The sequence below is a fragment of the Amblyomma americanum genome, chromosome 7, assembly GCF_052857255.1.
Source record: "Amblyomma americanum isolate KBUSLIRL-KWMA chromosome 7, ASM5285725v1, whole genome shotgun sequence".
Taxonomy (NCBI): Eukaryota; Metazoa; Arthropoda; class Arachnida; order Ixodida; family Ixodidae; genus Amblyomma; species Amblyomma americanum.
The window spans coordinates 85,316,306-85,335,228 of NC_135503.1; the positions used below are offsets into that span (position 1 = coordinate 85,316,306).

Sequence of the window (18,923 nt, forward strand, 5' to 3'; positions counted from 1 at the left end):
AAGTACGGAGTTAATGTCCTTTTTTCAGTTCCTAATAAACTATGTAAAGTAGGAGCTGCAGTACAAAGAAAAAAAAGAAAGAAACGAAGGACATAGAAAGCGGAAAAGCTGTAGAATCAACCATTACAATCAATATGTCCCGTGCAGGACTGGCATTGTCTACCATATCTCGTTGTCTTGTAGTCTCACGTACATACATAGGTCAGTACAGCCGATGTATTAATGTTCGCCTCATGCAGCACGCCCATTCGTTCGGAAAAAAAGAGACTAACTTAGCCAACCATTGCTTCACGTGTCAATGCACACCGTATTTTGTAGACACGGAAGTGTTGTTTGTGCACAATGATCGGCACTCTCTGGAGATAGCAGAGGCCTTCCATATCAACAGAAAGACAAGCAGTTGCGTGAGCACACTTTCTGTAATCCTAATCACCAAGGAAACGAGTCAGTTGCACAGGGGATAGCATATCGGCGACAAATGCATTAGCCTTTGATACGCCTTTATATTTATTTGCATTTTCAATGAGTACATCTGTGTTTGACCATGGGCATGTGCGTAGCTCCGGTGCACGCATAAATTGACATGCTTACTTCAAATAAAATTTAGTCGTAAGATCAGCGCCGTTGTTTATGTTCCCTTCGTTCTTCGTCGTTGTTGCTTAGTGCTATTTAAACATTATGGAACAGGTAGGAAAACTATCCTGTTACGGGACCTCTATATATGTATATATTCGTCTGACTGACTGACTGATCTTGCTGAGAGGAAGAAGGAAAAGGAAAGTGCACGGGCCTGCCTACTGTCTCAAGCCGAGCCATGCTCGCTGCCAGGTGCCGAAAGTAGGAGGGGGTAAAGGATAGGAGAGTAAAGAGTGAAAGAGAAGACGCGCCGCGCTTATACGCCCCGGGCCGATCCCGGAGGAAGTGCAATACCGGGCCAACCCGTGCCAGAGTGCTTCAAGCCAAGCACTCCACCATTATCCTAAAATAAGATTAATATTTTAAGTTCAAGGACCCGCTGCAGATATCATATCATATATTAAATCATATATTAAATCATATATATTAAATAAGGTATCAGATATCATGGTGGCGATACAACCACCTCTCTGTATATATTCGTTCCGCTACATATACTCAGACAACAACGGGCACCCATCCGCGGACAGTTGCATACCGACTATGGTAGGCAAATAAAACCGTATGGGTTCTGGTATAGAAATAAAGCCACAATCAAACTGTATACATGAAATTACTAATTGAAGCGCTAGCATATCGCACCGCAAGCCGCATTCTATGCCCTAGTTGACCCCCCAAACGTAGCAAATTTCATTTGGGACGTATTCTGAGGGGTGCAACTCGACAATGGGTTGACGTGCATCGTAATTTCTCTGATAGATGGCGCTAGGAAGCGATCGCTCCGCTAGGCTGCGTGCGTGCACGCATAGCCAGCATGGTGGCAACCCACCTAGTTTCAAATGGTATTTATTACATTTCGTTTCTCGAGACGAGCGGCGCGTTCTTCTTCGCTTTCTTCATCTAGTAAACCAAAACAGCTAACGCTCGTTACTTCAACGACTTTCAGACGGCGGCGGCCTTTCTTTCACGGCGGTGCTGTCTAAATATAAAACGTTCTCGAACCCGTCGCAGTGACAGTTCTTTTTTTTATGAGTATAACTAAGTTGGTTGACTCATAGCTTCTTTTCTACTTATACGAAAAATGAGAAAAGCGCCTGTTTATTGTGCAGTCTGCGTTTGAAGATCCGAAGTGCTCTAAACAAACATGCTCTTCCCCGATGGCATTTCTCGCAACTTGAACACCCGTTTTGGGTCGGAGAAGGCAGATTGTGAAAGGATACCGAAACAGAGGGCTCCTTATCGAACTTTGGCCCTTAACCAGCGGTTCTTACAAAACTGCAACTGTGCAGTCGATATTGCTACCACAAAACCGAGCAACGGCAGGGCACCTTTTAGGAGATCTGACGGCGTGCGCTAATGATAACTGAAACATCCAAATCACCGGTGTTGTACGCGAATGCACTCCCGCAATTCAGCCATGAGTCATGTGTTGCAAAATGTAATTAAATACACCGCTTTATTGGAGCCCGAGGCTGGATTTTGCGCATTTCCGTTTAAGCTTCTCTTGCATCGTTCAAAGCGGCGAGGAGTGTGCGTCCGAAATGACTTGGACATAGCGCAGTGGTGCACGCTGATCAATGTCGCTCTACCTGTCTATGACTCCGTGTTGGCAAAAATGGAAGAGCATTTGTTCACCAGTTGGAAATATTTTAGCTCTGGGTATCTTAGATTTCCGAGAGGTGTCAGGCAACAGTTTGAATAATATAGCATTACTTCTAAATTTTCTCGCCTGCGGAGCATGAAACTATAGCGGACGCTAAAAGTAACTAAGTTGACGAAGAAGAAGGAGCGCTGACCAAAGAAAACAAAAAACAAAAACAGACGTTCCGGCTCCCGTACGGGAGCCTTGTTCACATTGAAATGAAGCAAGCAGCTCAGTGGCATTACATATGCTTGAAAAGAGGGCGCAGGGAGCGTGCGTAGATTGGGTTAAGATTTCCATCGTTGCGGTGGAGGGTGTGACTAGTAGTTCGGATGATTAATGATTCCAAGTGCAGGCGAGGGTATAGCTTCTTTTCTGTTGAAAGCACGTGTGCCCGACCCCAGTCGATGTCTTGGCCTGTAGATACTGCGTGCTCGGCGATAGCATTTGAATCCACTTTTTTGTTACGTACATCGTTACTATGTTCTTTTAGCCGCCTCTCGAAATTTCCGGTTTCGCCAATGTATGCGTAGTCACAGTCGGAACAAGGAACCTTGTACACTACGCCTGGATATTTTTCTCTGGGAAGAGGGTCTTTGACATTTACCAACGCATGGCGCAGTTTTCTTGTCGGAACGTGGGCGATATGAACACCAAAGGTGCGCATGATGCGTGCTAAAGCCTCGCTTAGTCCGGGAGCATAGGGCACGGCAGCATGTTTCAAGGGTGACAGAGGAGTATCGCTTGCTGGGCGACATAACTGTTTTTCCACAGATTGCACAAATTAGGTCGGGTAGTTGTGTAGTTGTTGCTTGAAAGTTCTTGTCGTACAGTTTGAAAATCAATGGTCTGGTCTTCAAGGGAGCTGCAGACGCGTTGCGATTGTTTGAACAAGGACATAGCGACTGATTTCTTCTGTGTAGCAGGGTGAACCGAATTAAAGTTAAGGTATCTTCCAGTGTGGGTCGGTTTTCTATAAACGCTGAAACTGAGCTTATTGCTGTCCCGCCTTATCAATATATTCAGAAAGGGCAACGCACCATTCGCTTCTTCTTCGGTAGTGAAGTCTATTGCTCGTTCTATAGAATTAAAATGGTGCGAGAAGGCGGCTAAGTCAGAATTACGAATCAGGCAAAAGCAGTCGTCAACATATCTCAGGAAAATTCTAGGAGGTGATGCAAACGTTTCAAGGGCACGGCGCTCGACGGATTCCATACAGAGGTTAGCGACGGTCACTAATAAAGAGGCACCCATAGGTGTGCCCTGAAGTTGACGGTAAAAGCGTTCTTGGAAGACGAAATAAGTATTATCCAGGCAGAACTGCAGGAGTCTACGGAGATCCAGAACTTCAATGGGGGTTCGTTTAGGTAGAGAGTTGTCAGCTTCGAGAGCAGCAGTGAAGACTTGTACGGCCAGGTCGACAGGAACACATGTGAAAAGCGACTTGACGTCAAACGAGACCATGAGCTCGTCATCGTCCGTTGCTATGTCGCTTACCTTCTTGATGAAATCAGTCGAGTTGCGAACGTGCGTTGAGCCAAGGCTGACAAGAGGGGAGAGGATACGATGGAGGTAGCTGGATAGACTGTGAAGAGGGGACCGACTGTAGTCTACGATGGGGCGCATGGGCATACTAGGTTTGTGCACCTTCGGTAGACCGTAGAGAGCAGAGGCTGAGCCGTTGGTGCACAGCAGAGTGAAGCACCTCCTAGAATTTTCCTGAGATATGTTGACGACTGCTTTTGCCTGATTCGTAGTTCTGACTTAGCCGCCTTCTCGCACCATTTGAATTCTATAGAACGAGCAATAGAGTTCACTACCGAAGAAGAAGCGAATGGTGCGTTGCCCTTTCTGAATATATTGATAAGGCGGGACAGCAATAAGCTCAGTTTCAGCGTTTATAGAAAACCGACTCACACCGGAAGATACCTTAAATTTAATTCGGTTCACCCTGCTACACAGAAGAAATCAGTCGTTATGTCCTTGTACAAACGATCGCAACGCATCTGAAGCTCCCTGGAAGACCAGACCATTGATTTTCAAACTGTACGACAAGAACTTTCAAGCAACAACTACCCGACCTCATTTGTGCAATCTGTGGAAAAACAGTTATGTCGCCCAGCAAGCGATACTCCTCTGTCACCCTTGAAACGTGCTGCCGTGCCCTATGCTCCCGGACTAAGCGAGGCTTTAGCACGCATCGTGCGCACCTTTGGTGTTCATATCGCCCACGTTCCGAAAGAAAACTGCGCCATGCGTTGGTAAATGTCAAAGACCCCCTTCCCAGAGAAAAATATCCAGGCGTAGTGTACAAGGTTCCTTGTTCCGACTGTGACTACGCATACATTGGCGAAACCGGAAATTTCGAGAGGCGGCTAAAAGAACATAGTAACGATGTACGTAACAAAAAAGTGGATTCAAATGCTACCGCCGAGCACGCAGTATCTACAGGCCATGACATCTACTGGGGTCGGGCACACGTGCTTTCAACGGAAAAGAAGCTATACCCTCGCCTGCACTTGGAATCATTAATCATCCAAACTACTAGTCACACCCTCAACCGCAACGATGGAAATCTTAACCCAATCTACGCACGCTCCCTGCGCCCTCTTTTCAAGCATATATAATGCCACTGAGCTGCTTGCTTCATTTCAATGTGAACAAGGCTCCCGTGCGGGAGCCGGAACGTCTGTTTTTGTTTTTGTTTTCTTTGGTCGGCGCTCCTTCTTCTTCGTCAACATGTTTGTCCCCGACCAGACGAGTTTTCGTCGAACTCCCGACTTCATAAAAGTAACTAAGCGCGGAGGAATACTTTTTCTCAACACCATGACCCTACTTCATCCGTGCCGCTTCTAGAACACCCAAAAGAGTAGTTCACCTGCATTATTGAACGAAAAACCAAACAAAGCTACGTACTGGCCCGTACCCGTCACTGGCCTGTCCAAAGGCACAATTTTTATCCCGGCCTCTCAGGCTGGCCCGAGCCCGTGCAGGGCTCTACTGGGAATCCTTGCGAAATAAAATACTCTAGTTCATTCTGTCATTTTTGCAAGTGGGCAACGTTCAGATGGAAACAATGCACCCACGGGGGACTCCAATGTACAATTCTCCAATTTCCAAAGCATAAGAAAATCAGGAGTACTACACAGATTCCACACACACGTGAAATATGGAGTTCTACACAGATTCCGTAACGGAGCGCTTTCCTAGTACAAAGGCATAACTCATTTACGCGAAGTTTCTCTCGGAATTGGAAATCAGGTTCAGTGGTCACATGGTAATGGAGCTCTCCATGCGCAGATTGTAGCCTTCTTTGGGGACGCCGTTGCCGTGATGGACATTGACAATGATGATGTCCTCGACTGCTTGACAACTAAGAGGACACAGTACGACCCTGAAGGCTGGAGTGCCACGTACCTCTGGTCTTTGCAGGGTGCCACCGGAGAAAGGTCAGGTTTTACACATATCACGCATGCTTCTGAAATAGTAAAGTTCGACGCTTGGGGCACATCGAGCGAGGCTTTATTCGAGTGGATTTTGGGACAAGTATGACGTACGTTTTGGAAAGGCGACAACCTAAGCAGAAGAGGCTTGTTTGCAATGCCCACTGTTCGGCTGAAGAATTTACCTGAGTTGATCGGTGTATTGTGCAAAGACAGTAACAGCCAGTGTAGAGTGCTCATTTCAGTGTGTTGCTTTTGTTTAATCGCCATCATCATCAGCCTTACTACGTCCACTGCAGAACAAAGGCCTCTCCAGCAACTCTCCAATTGAATGTCTACTGCGCCAAATGCGACGCTCTTATTCCCGCAAACTTCTTTGTCTGATCCAGCCGCAAAACTGTCTGCCGCCCCTTGCTACGCTTGCCTCCTGTTCGCATTCAGTCCGTTTCCTTCATGACCGTCGGTTATCTTGGCATTAATTTACATGCCCTGGGGATGCACATTTCTTCTTGAATTCGTCTAGAATATCATTAACCCGCGTTTGTTCTCTGAGCGAATCTGCCGTATTTCCGTTCCTTAATTTTACACGCATCTTTTTTTCGCTTCCATAGCGCACTTCATTATCCTGAATTGAAGTAGAACCCCTTCCTCTAAATATGGACCACCCGCTTATGTGACAGGTATTCTCCTAAAGGGCGATGATTGCAATACTGTATGCAAAACTACACAGCTTTCTCCACTGTGAGGATTTCCAGCGGCAGTATTAACAAAAAAGCATGTTTCATGCTTATCTAGTTTATATGCCGGACTGTCTGACGGGCATGCACTATCATTTCAATAAGCGACAGTTTTTATTGAGTTTCTCTTTTTGGAATATAAGAACGCCTGTGCTTGCTAGTTACAAAGACAAAGCTCGCAAAAAAAAAAACGGAGCGAACACTTCTCACTGCTTTTCCAGGGACGCTCATTCGCCGGTGGTTCTGTTTTTCCTTATTTATAATTTTACAGGTCTAATACAGACAGCATGGCTGGGAATATGACTGACGGGAAAATCTATTACTGCGAAAAACCTGTCCCTATGGGTGGACCCCGGGCAAGAATTTGCAGTTTATTAGTTCTCGATGTTTGTGAGTTTCTGCCTAAACAAATGAATATAAGCTTGAGATGTTTGTGGATTTGTTCCAAGTGAAAGAAAGGAAAAAAAATCAAATAAATGCCTGTGACTAAGATTGGAAACCACGGCGGCGGTTACAGGTTCGCTGTCCACTGCACGAGAGCACAACGCTGTGAGCCGCAGCAAACGTCCCTTGTGCTAAAAGGCAACACACTCTAGCTCTGTGCATTGCACGTCGTCTTCTTCATCAGCTAGTACTAGTATGAAACTAATATTCGCGCTTTGAGCTATGTGGAAGTAGCGACAGTGTTGTGCGCTGCATGCGTTGTCGTCGACAACATTGTGGCAGAAACACGACACTAGAGCTATATGCGTTCGCGTTGACAATATTGCTGCCGAAACGCGGCATAGGAGCGTAGGCCACAAAACTAAGTTTACCAAATTGTAAGTTTGCCAAAGGTTGAATTAAACAACAACACAAGCATAGATGGCACAGACTCACGCGTGTATCGTTCTTGTATCCTTTGCGTCACCGTTTCGAAAGGGGCACCTGTTCGAAAGGCAAGTTTAGTTATGCGCATATATCCTGCGAGTATTCTCCTGTGCATACACGCAATATCCTCGAACTGGACCTGTCCACGCGAGACAGCTATCACCGAACTTCAACTGACGCATATTGCTACACGCCTCCGATCAGCGGCATTGCTAGAGGTGCCGGGACACTACGCCCAACACTGAGCCCTGCTCTTTTCCAATGTCAGGCACCTGCTGGAGACAAAAATACCTGGCCGAGCTTTAATCTCGACTCAGCAACTTCAGACGTCAGAGACGGATCCAGGTTGAATACAGTTTCTTTTTGAAGTCGATCGCAAGAACTTTCAAACTAACACCAACGCTTGTCGGCTCCGAAATGTTGAATTTAAGATTTAAGTTTTTGCTTGGAGATGTTCTAGAGTTTATTTTAAGGAGTTTTTTAGGTAACTGGTTTTGGATGAATGGGGGGGGGGGGGGGTTAAAGTAATGAAGAATGCCTTATCAATATCTGATTTGCTGACAACAGTGCCTTACAAACTCAGGGGTCAAATTGCAAAGTATCACCAAGGATCTAAACAGGAAAAGCCGTGAGGTGGACCTAAAGATAATAGGAAGAGTTTTAAAATACTGCGCAACGTTCTCAGAATGGCGCAACAGCCTACCATAGCCAGCGAAAAATTGTTAGTGGAAATGCTGTATGCCTACTTAGGGTGGGCATTAATGGGAGATCCGGACCAAGACGGCGAAAAAACATTGGGGTGTAGTGCAATTAGCAGGAGCTGCCAGGTTGTGAATATCACTTTATCAAAATCCACAAAGCAGAAATTATATTAAGGCTTTTTTCTAATGATCTCAACAAATGGGGCCGAAACATTGAGCCTAACGAAAATGATGGCGACTAAATTGGCCACAGGAAAGCGAGCTCTCTACGGAAAGTAATGGGTGTCAATTTGAGAGAAAGGAACCCAGAGAAGTTAGTCACAAAATAAACGCACGTTACGATACCCTATGCGAAATTAAAAGAAGAATTGTTCATGGGTAGGTAATGTAATGCGTATGTAAGAAACCGATGCTCTCTTCTGATAAGTAAGTGCATTTCAAGAGGCGTCACGTACAGCATGTACAATTGGAGAGATGTGGGACAGGACTTGTTTCTGCCATGAACCTAGTTAGGATAACAACGCAGATGACATGAAGAAAAAAACAAGGTTATGTGTCAGTAAGCCATCTATTTCATTATATGACAGTGAGGTTGCATTCCTCGATGCCACGTAGAAACTTGAGTTTTGTCTATGTACTACCTGATAAGTTGGCCACTTTTTCTATAAAATGTACTGCTTTCCTTAAATAAATTTCAGTTGTGAGTCAGCGCTTGTCCTGTATTTTCTTCCACTCATTCCGCGTCGTTGCGCTGTTTGCCACCAGCAGATGACGACGAGCAATAGGGCACCATTTGCTTGGCAGACTGCTAAGATTGTTTTTTTGTATAAGTTTTAGGCTATTAGAATATGCACTTATCACACCACTTCGACGATCACTAACTCTTCTGAAATTAGCCTCCAGTATCGATCATGACGTCTGCTTCGACATGTGACGTGATACACCTGTGAATAGGGCTAGCTGGTTTTGCGCAGTTACCTTCAGTATTAGTGTACTCTAGGAACGGCCAAAAGGTAACTGGACAGACAGAGGGGGACTGGACAGAGGGCCAACGCCGGACAGTAAGTGCATCCACCCTTTTTTGGAGGGTCCTGGTGTTCTCAATTTGCAAAAGGCTGGTGCACAACTAAACATGTGACGTAGTGGAGTGTACGGGATTGACTGTGTACAGCATGCCACTGGCACGGGAAAAAATTACATAGATCAAAGTGCAAGATGCCTGAATGACGGCCTTAGTAAACATTGAGAAAAAGGCAGAGCACCGGCCAAATAAAAATGAAGGCTTAAATAACGTTTCGGCTCCCACACGGAAGCCTTGATCATAAACAGTTACAGACGTGAAAACCTGGCTATTTAAGCTTGAAATTGTGCCCCAGGCAGCGGGCGTATGCTCTAGGCAGTGCCCCGTCAGTGCAATTAAATGTGTGTTCTGTTGTCTGAATGATTAAGGATTCTAGATATAAACAGCTTTGGAGATTCTTTTCTGGTTTTAAAAAAGTGCGATTAAGAGTGTGTTCGGTTATCTGAATGATTAATGATTCTAGATATAAACGGCCTTGGATATTCTTTTCTGTTTTTAAAAGCAGAAAAGAATCTTCAAAGCCGTTTAAATCTAGAATCCTTAATCATTCAGACAACCGAACACACTCTTAATTGACTGACGGGGCACCTCCTAGTGCATACGCCTGCTGCTTGGGGCACATTATCAAGCTTAAATAGCCACCCTTTGACGTCTGTTTCTGTTTGTGACCAAGGCTGCCGTGTGGGAGCCGAAACGTCATTTAAGTATTCCTTTTTATTTTGTCAGTGTTCTGCCTTCTTCTTCATGTACGCCCCCGACCAGACGGGCTTCCGTCCAACCCTCGACTTTGTAAACATTGTTACAATGTTAAAGAAAAGAAGCACATGTGTTGATGCAAGGCACATTTCTCGACAATTATAGGTAATAAGCTGCACAAATGTGTTCATACGAAATACCTTTTTGAGAAATTTGAGCTCGTATGAGACATACATGTGTCATGCGGGGCACATATCTTGACACGTACGTACGTGCTGCATCCGAGTTCATAGAAGACAAATTTGTCACACATATAGCTCGTATGTAACACCTGAGTTCATAAGTCACGCATAAATGCACATAGGGGTTTCGATAGAGGTGTAGCGTATGCTTATTGAAGCATCCAGAGCAAAATAAAAACCGTTCCCAATTTAGGTACACAAGTCTAAAAATAAATAGTTCAATATCTATATTTGCTTTTACAGAATAAATTTTCCAGTTCACCTCTGGGCCACGGACAAACCTGACGTTTTTCTTTTCAATTCTTCCACAAGTAAGCCAGTCTTCTTTGTCTTTGTTGTGCGAACAATATTGTGTTGCCATTTCACTAATGCATTCCTCATAAATCCACAAAATCTTAGCACATGGTGTAGCTTATTAAGTTCAACTCAATGTTTTTGTTGACTTTTCCTCTGCATCACTTGGAAATAAAATCAGCTACTGTAAAACTGCTAACACCCGGAGCGCAATACAATACAAAGCAGAGCATCCCACGAAATGTATTGAATACATAAATATAAAGGTGCATAAAAGCACGGCTGCAGGGCATAAACGTGTGTGTGCTCAACGTTGCTGCAACTAACCTGTGCACAGCTCTGGACAAAACGCAAGACCTGAAATCGTATACATGATGGATAATCAAGGTAAATGCAATATAAATTGTATTAAGTGACATCTTCACGAAGCAGACAAACGGTTGCATAAAAATTATATGAACAATCCATAGAGCGTGCTTGCAGTAATTTTAAAAAGTTGTGCATTTGTGAAATGAATAAAAAATAGGAGCAAAATAATAACTAATGGTGGTGCGTGTTTCAACAATTGTAGCGTTTCTTCTCTTATTTTATACGATAAGTACAACATCAGCAAATACAGTGTCAACTCAACTGGTGTCCTTTGCTGAGCTGTGCCAGAGCACGCAGTGAATACCGCGCAAAACATTTGTGAAGGACAATCGGGAGAATTTAAGCACACCACTTTTATTCTTACCGCACTATTACAAGAAATAAATTGTCCAGCTAATATAGCCCGATAGTGAGAAAGTAACTTCTCATCAGCATCTACCCAGGCAAAAATCGGCTAGAAAGCAAACCTATGCAGGTATCAAAAAGATATTGTAAAGATTTGTTCAAATCTGCATAGGTTCCTTTTGTATCCGCACGGAAGCAAATGAGGAATCACTTCATTATCACAAATCTACTCCATCTTGACGAATTCCGATTTCATTGATCCATCATTTATCTCAGCAGGAAAAAAACTACCGAAGCCTAAGGTCTCATGCTTAGCGCTGTCTCACTAGGTGAGCAATATCAACTGCTGATGTATTCTATTGCTTTCACCGCAGGACCTGGTGAGGTTCTTGTTGGTCATTCCGACTACTTTGACAACGAGAGCTGCGTCATATTAGAGATGTCTACCATTGGAGACCGTAAGTCAATATGAAGATACGAGAGATCTAATAGGACAGGCAGTGCGTAACAAACTTTCGAGCTTATGATCGAAATCAGTTAGACACAAATCATTTCTCTAGGAATCTACGTCTGATTTTTTGGATGCCCTTGTGGCCAGTGATAAACTTCGGAAACAGAACGGCGTCCCCAGGTGATAAGTTGGGAACTAGTCACCACTTACAAAGTCCTCAAGGACGTAAGGTGGTGTATGAACAAAAATATAGAGCTGCTATCTTCTGAGTGAAAACTACCGAGAACGTGGGCATTCATTTCTATTCGTAAATGTGAGTGTCTATGCGAAATGTGGATTACGCACCTGCTACCAGAGCAAGAGCTTTAACTGTTCTATCGTGGCTTAAAGAACAGCATACAAAGTCACATTTACAATAGCCTTTATTTTTCAGCTCTTATATTGTCAATGTGTCGCCACTGTTTTGCTGTTTCCTTACAATGGACGAGAATCAGTGAGGATGTTGGTGGCAACATAAATTATCTCTACACAACTAAAAAACCACTAACGACAGAGCAACAGTTTTTGCAGTTAGGTGTACTACAGTTACAAATCTAAATTGGCACAGGCCTACGCGCTTGCATCCGCAGATATTGACCAGATTGTCTAAACCTCGAACAGGGATGTGGAATAGTCAATGAGTAAGTAAACGGACAGTATAATACACTGACAGGCGAGCTCAATGCAACGCTAGTGAAGAGTTAGGGCAATCAATGGCGCAGAATAACATACGTTTTAATAATAGCAGAGATGAAACATTACTGACTTCGCAGGACGAAAAAGTTAGGAAGCTTAAATACCTTCTCCCAGAAACGGCAGAATAGCCAGACTAAAAAATCAGCACAAATAATCTGTTGCGCTCGTCCTTGGATTGAGCAGAATGTGGAGCAGCACGGCAGATAGGATTTACTTACCGTACTATGTTAAGGTCTCAGATTAGCCTGCACACTAACTGGACCGGAGGAAGCTAGTAAAGACGATTATAATTTAGTTAGCGGTCACTGGAAATGTAAACGAATTAACAATGTCCCTGAAGGACAGGTGTACCGTTTTAGTAGAAGGCGAGGACCTTAGCGTTGAAGCACTGAAATATAATCTCCCTCATTTTATTGTGGAGTGCCTACCAGAGGTAGGAGGTAGAGCAACTAATCCGTATGCTGGTGAGTTCTAAAGCCAGCAATGCATTACATGTAAGGCTTTCAAGCCCCTAACTTCATCAATAGAATGTATCTCAAACAGCTATGAAAATGGTCCATAAGCCTAACGTAACCACCATAAAAAGTCTTATATGCTGGAAGCCAAGCATTTCCTGATGTGATGATGACGATAGATTTTTGTGGCGTAACGGCTTTTGCGGCCAAAAAGCGCCTGAGCACGAGGTGTTTTTCTTCTGCTCAAAGTGAGGTCAGAGAACATCAGGCAACTGCAGACATATTGAGGACGGTGGGGAGGTTGTGCTAGTAACCCCCGATGGTACTGGAAGCTTGAAATAGATGTAACATTTATTTAATAAATGTTAAAGTGGATGGCAAAGCACTTAAAATCTGCATACTAATTGGCTTGCAGTCCGCTGCTTAAGATATATTTACTAAGTTAATACTAACAGAATCGCAAAAAACCTTAAACCTCTGGTATCCACACGACCATTCCGAGGTTTATAAACGTCATGCGTCTATTCACAATATTCAGACCATTATTCAGGTAATAAAATGCGCATAATAAAATTAACCGGTATATATGCCCTCATAGATTATGAGAAAGCGTTTACCTCAGTCAAAACTACCATTGTCATGAAGGCATTACAAAAGCGGGTTGTAGCAGAGGCATATATGGCAGTACTGGAATCATGGATAAGGGCTTTACTGCCGCTACCTTCCTTTATGGCGAAAGTTATAAAATTTCTGGTGTGGCGGGTGTCAGCCAGGGTGACAAGACCTTCCGAATTCTATGCGGACACGAAAAAACAGCACATGTCAAAGCAGCTTGCGTCAGAGCAGCGCACAAAAACATCACAAGGAAAAACAACACGGCGCCAAAACAGCACACGAAAAAAACAATGCGCGTCGAAACAGCACGCCGGACAAAGTGGCATAGCTACAAAACAGCTTAGCGATAAACAGCATGACGACAGAAGAGCGCAGGACAAAGAGAGCACGGCCACAAAACAACACATCGAATTAAGGTGCAGTGCTGCTGGAGGGGTGAACTCTCATAGCTATAACCGCAAACGATAAACCACAACACAAAGTCAGGGCTGGCTCATTCACTGAGGCACAACGCAGCTTGAACAGTGCGCGAATGAGAGAACTAGTTGTTATGTAGTCCTTAGTTACTTGGCTTCAATGGTCTAATTTCTTTTTGTATCTACTCGGGGCATCTGCTTTGCGGACAACACGCTGGGTAGTTTATCTTGTCTTATTTGCACCAATCCCTTATTCTTGTTATTTCTTCTGCTGGACCCTACCAATCATTAATCGCAATTAGGCGATAAACATCCTGTGAAAAGAAATTTCCTGCGTTCATCTTACAACTATCCCTCAGCAGACTCCCACCTTTGTTTGTTACGTTTTCTTGCGGTTCCTTAGCAAAAGGGTCAAAAGAGCGAAAATTTTTGTTTTAATAAAATTAGGTTCCTAGGGAAAAAAGTAGCTTTGGGGAAATGTTGCGAAAAGTGATGTTTTAAGGTAATTTTCTTCAAAGGAAAAAAGGATTAAATATAAAACAATCAACAAATACAAGCTGTTGCACGAATATTTAGGTCAGCTGTGTAGCCCATTTCAAAAAGTAAAGTAACCATCTGACACAACTTAACAAAGTAACAAAAAAGCCGGACACAACCACTGTGCAGCGCTTTTGTCAAACACCAAACTACCTGATAATATCGGCTCGGGCGATCCTGCTATTGTTAATAATGTGCATCACATACTGGATATTTTCTGTGTATGAAGGCCTGTAGCTCGCTCCAAGCAAAATTGCTGCAGATTCAAATGCCGGACGCCTGAGTTTTTAAGAACAAGAACTTTTGCTGCAAAGAGAGCTCTACGTCGGGCGTATTTGCCAGAATTAAGCACCATGAAGGTCAACCGGCCGAATCGATGCACCCCGCAAAACTTCTTTAGCATTATTCATTCCGTTACCCGCCAATAAAAATAGTCGATATTTGAGAGGGCAAACATTAATTACCTTACCCTGTTCCTTACTGATTCTGTGAAACGAGAACTTGTTTACTCCAGATGTCGCTGCCGCATGAGTTGTGAATTATCGTTTGCAGTTGTGGCAATGATAGTTCACCCCTCAAGCAGCGCTGCATCTTACGCCGATGTCCTGTTTTGTTGTGCAGTTTTTGCGTGTTTTCTGTCGCCGTACTGTTTTTGCCTGTGCTGTTTTGTCACCATGCTGTTTTCTCTCTGTGCTGTTTTGTCGTTGTGCTGTCTTTTTCTTGCGGTGTTTTGAGACATGCGGTTAAATCTTGTGCTGCTCTAGCATGGCGCAAAATTCTATTTCCCCCATGTTCACAGAAGATATTCAGACATATGCATGTACAGCAGTTGAAAATAACATATTATTGAATACCTTGGTCTTCTGCAATTAACTTAAGGAATTTCCCTGCTAAGTAACTATAGCGACGGAAAGCGAAGCACAATCAAAAGTCTATGGTGTCAAAGCTGAAGGCAGGGTGATATAATTATATGCAGAAAACTAATGTAGGTTTCGACTGCCACGGACGAGAACAGCCGTTTTCAATACGAACCGAGCCATGGAAAGCAGTAAGGGAATATACATACTTAGGAAATTGAGCGTCTGCAGAAAATGTGTCCCTTTGGTACACCCGTAATGAGCAGAAATGTGGCGGTAAAAAAAAAGCTTCAACTTCATAGTTGTAGAAACCAAATTAATAGGCGTACCATTAAAAGACAAGAAGACGTCAAGAGTGGATCAAAAATGAAAGCTGACCTAGCAACAATCTATGCAACATAAGTGAGAAGAAACGGGATTGGGCCGGCAAATGCAACATGCAACATCCCACCAGTAAAGTAAGAGGAAGTAAAGAAAGCCTTAGGAGAATGCTAAGCGGGAAAGTCGTTGGTGAGGGTCAAGTAACAGCGGATCTGTTGACGGATGGAAGCGAGTGAGTGCTAGGAAAACTAGCCTCCCTACATGTGTGGCGTGATCGCTTCGAGCCTAGCAGAAGCTTAAAGGAATGCTAATATGATCCTAATAGAGAGTGAACGAAATGTCAAGGACTTAAAAAATTGGACCATTCGTTTCACTGTCCATTGTTTTTCTTATATTTACTATAGTCTTCGCTAATAGAGACAGTACAGCCGTAGACTTCAATCAACGGAATCATGAGGCAGGCGTCCGTAAAACTCGACATTACATCATATTCCCACTATTAACCAACTGATATAGAAATGTGCAGAGTATATCAGATCTCTACATATAGCCTTTACGGATGAGGTGAAAATACTTAACTTTGTACGAACCTCAGCTGCCATGCAAGGAAAGAGGAATTAGGGTGTAGAAGAGCATTATAGGAAACTAATAGAAGGGAAAGTATCTATAACCGCTGCACAGATACAATAGTCAACTTAAGTTTGAAATAAAATTCTTCTAAGGAACGATGTCAGCAGGGAGACACGATCTCGCCAAAGCTAATCACCGCCTTTCTACAGGAGGTAATAAGAGGCCTCAACTAGGAACTGTTGGGGATAAGAGGTAACTGCGAATATCTTTGTATTTTGCAGTTGACTGATCGGACTACCTTGCTAAGTCTCTGAGGAGAAAAACTGCAAAGCATTATCAGTTAGAGAAGCTGAGCTGAACAGTGCGTCTCAAAAGTAGTATGCAAAAAACAATGTAGCGTTCAACACTCTCAGAAGAGAACAGCAGTTTGCAATTGGTAGTCAGGAGCTGTAAGTGGTAAAGGAGTACGTCTATTGACGGCAGATAGTGACCGCAGATGTCAATCAGGGTATGTAAGGTATATAACAGCCAAGGTATATAACACTAGTATCTTACCGGTACTCACATATTGGCAAGACGGCGGGGGTTAACAAAAATGGTTCAACTGAACGACACCGCAGGGAGATATGTAAATTAAAATGACAAATGCAACGTTAACAGACACAAAGAGGGCAGAGCGGGCCAGGAAACGAACGCGCGTTAGTGACGTCGTAGTCGAAATCAAGACGAAGAAATGGGCGCGTGCAGGGCATGTAATCCGATGGCCCCATAACCTATTGTCTTTAAGCGCAGCGGACTGGATTCCTTTGGTGACTTCGTGGACAAATAACATTTTTTCGTCATTGATCTACTGAGTTTCCGCTTAAGAGCAGGAGGGGTGTTTATGGTGTGTGATTATGTTTTCTCATTTATCCTGGAATTATCGCTAACTCAGGGCACGTCCATCGAATTTCGCACTTTTTGCAATCATTATGGTGAAAATGTCAGCAATGTGGAAAGTAAGAATCTTGATTCATAAAAAATATGTCTTGCGAGTACGTATACATCAGTGGAAAACCTTACCTCAGCGAATTTAGCGACATAGTTTTCACAATAGCTACGCTAATACAGGATGGGTGCACCTTACAATTGCAAGGGTTCTACACTTTTTACTTAATCGTCACATATGCTTTTTAACTTCAAAATGAACATCTATCAAAACTGAACAAATCGCTCTGCCACTTTATATTTCAGAATGCACATTATGGGTGAGCAAAGAGCACAAAGACTCGATACCAGATCATTGTCTCGAAAACTTCAAGGACATCTGTGGTAGTGGCGTTGATCTTCAGACCAAAACCATTTGTAAAGACGCAGTCCAGTGACTCTTCGATGCTCCGGAAACTTCAGCAAGAGGCAACTTGATGCCGTCGACGTCCTAGTGAGCCCCTGACAACTGACAATGCCCACCTCTTCTGCGGCTTTACTTTTATTCTGATGCTTCATGGATCTGTATGTTAAAAATGTGCACCGGGACAGAATATAGGAAAGCAGTGAGATAAATAAATTAGAGCCATATTCTCAAAGAACGCCAAATATGCAAACGAAGCCAATAAAAAATTCACACCCGGAGTAAATGTTTTCGCTAAAACTGCAATAGGTAATTGTGAAAAAAATTTGTCGTTTTTATTTTCGTGTTGAGGAAGGTGTGGTTCCAGTTTTTCAGCGGAATTCAAAGGCATACCGCTTTATCCCTTACAGCGCCTTGTGGTCGCTTTTCTAATCTCTGAGGTTTATCACTTAATTTTACTACTTATGGTCGGTTTGTGCACCACAGCCGGGGCAGCGCATGTAACGCTGATTATATATATTGTGTGCATCCAATAAATTTGCTCTATTCATTGAGCACTTCGTCCTGTCCATGCGGTTTGTGCATGCCAGTCTTGTGGCGCCGCAACACCAAGTGCTCAACAGACTAGAGTTTCCTCTTGTGCTACCCACCACATCAGTGAAGGCTTATAACTCTCTCACGAGACATTACAATGGCGGAAGAGAAAAGGACGTGCTACTCTCCGCGAAGATCGACAGACTAGATCTCTCTAGTGCAGATACTTGCACCACAACAATGAACAAAATATAAATGCAGCCCTGTTATTGTTCGCATCTTCTCATTTGCCGGTTACAATAAATGCTGGTCTTACACAACCTATTCGAAACATGCTATCTTAAACTATTAGTTTTTTTTTTGCTGTGTAATGTACTGAAATTGCCAAACAAGAGTTTATGCAAAACAGAGACAACAAAATCCACAAGCACCTATAGGCAACAAGGCGAAAAACTAAACACTCCTCAGTGCAGCCGCGGTGGCTCTGTGGTTATGGCGCTCGGCTGCTGTCCCGAAAGGGGCGGGTTCGATTCCGGTGGCAGCGGTCAAATTGTGATAGAGTCGAAATTCAAGATACCCGTATACTGTACAATATCAGTATGCGTTAAAGAACCTCAGGTGATCGAAAGTTTCGCATTCATGGCGTCCCTCATCGCCTGAGTTGTTTTGGAACGCTAAATTCACATAAACCATGTCCTTTTCCCCCTTTTGAAGCTAATGCTTCAAAAGTTGATTTTTCTGTACGAGTTTTACGGTACACAGTCGCGAAGCGAAGAGCACGTTGTTCTGTTACTGCACAGTTGACGACGACGAGGACGCAGCAGCTAGGGCTTGAGTGACTTGGTATTTGTTGTGTCTTCCATGTGGGGCCAATCTTTACTGCTGCTGATCTAACCCTGTAATACTATGAGTGAGTTCTATGGCGATTGCCCACCGGGAAAGGTGATATTCCGAAAATAATATTTATCTCACCCGCATAGCAGTAAATAAACATTTTAACATAAAGACCGCCCGCTTCCGTTTCAGAACCAAACTTGTAACAGCAA

At 43.6% G+C, this 18,923-nt stretch overlaps 1 protein-coding gene across 1 annotated transcript in view; it reads left to right on the forward strand.

The window, feature by feature from the left end:
• Nucleotides 1–17,829, forward strand: part of LOC144097304 (uncharacterized) — a 32,192-nt gene extending 14,363 nt beyond the window's left edge. Inside the window, exons 2-5 of the mRNA XM_077630047.1 lie at nucleotides 5,579–5,727; nucleotides 10,292–10,359; nucleotides 11,431–11,514; nucleotides 17,247–17,829. Of these exons, the coding sequence (XP_077486173.1) occupies nucleotides 5,579–5,727; nucleotides 10,292–10,359; nucleotides 11,431–11,514; nucleotides 17,247–17,377 (432 nt within the window). The 3' untranslated portion in view covers nucleotides 17,378–17,829. The remainder of the gene's footprint in view (nucleotides 1–5,578; nucleotides 5,728–10,291; nucleotides 10,360–11,430; nucleotides 11,515–17,246) is intronic.
• The last annotated feature ends 1,094 nt before the right edge of the window (nucleotides 17,830–18,923 follow it).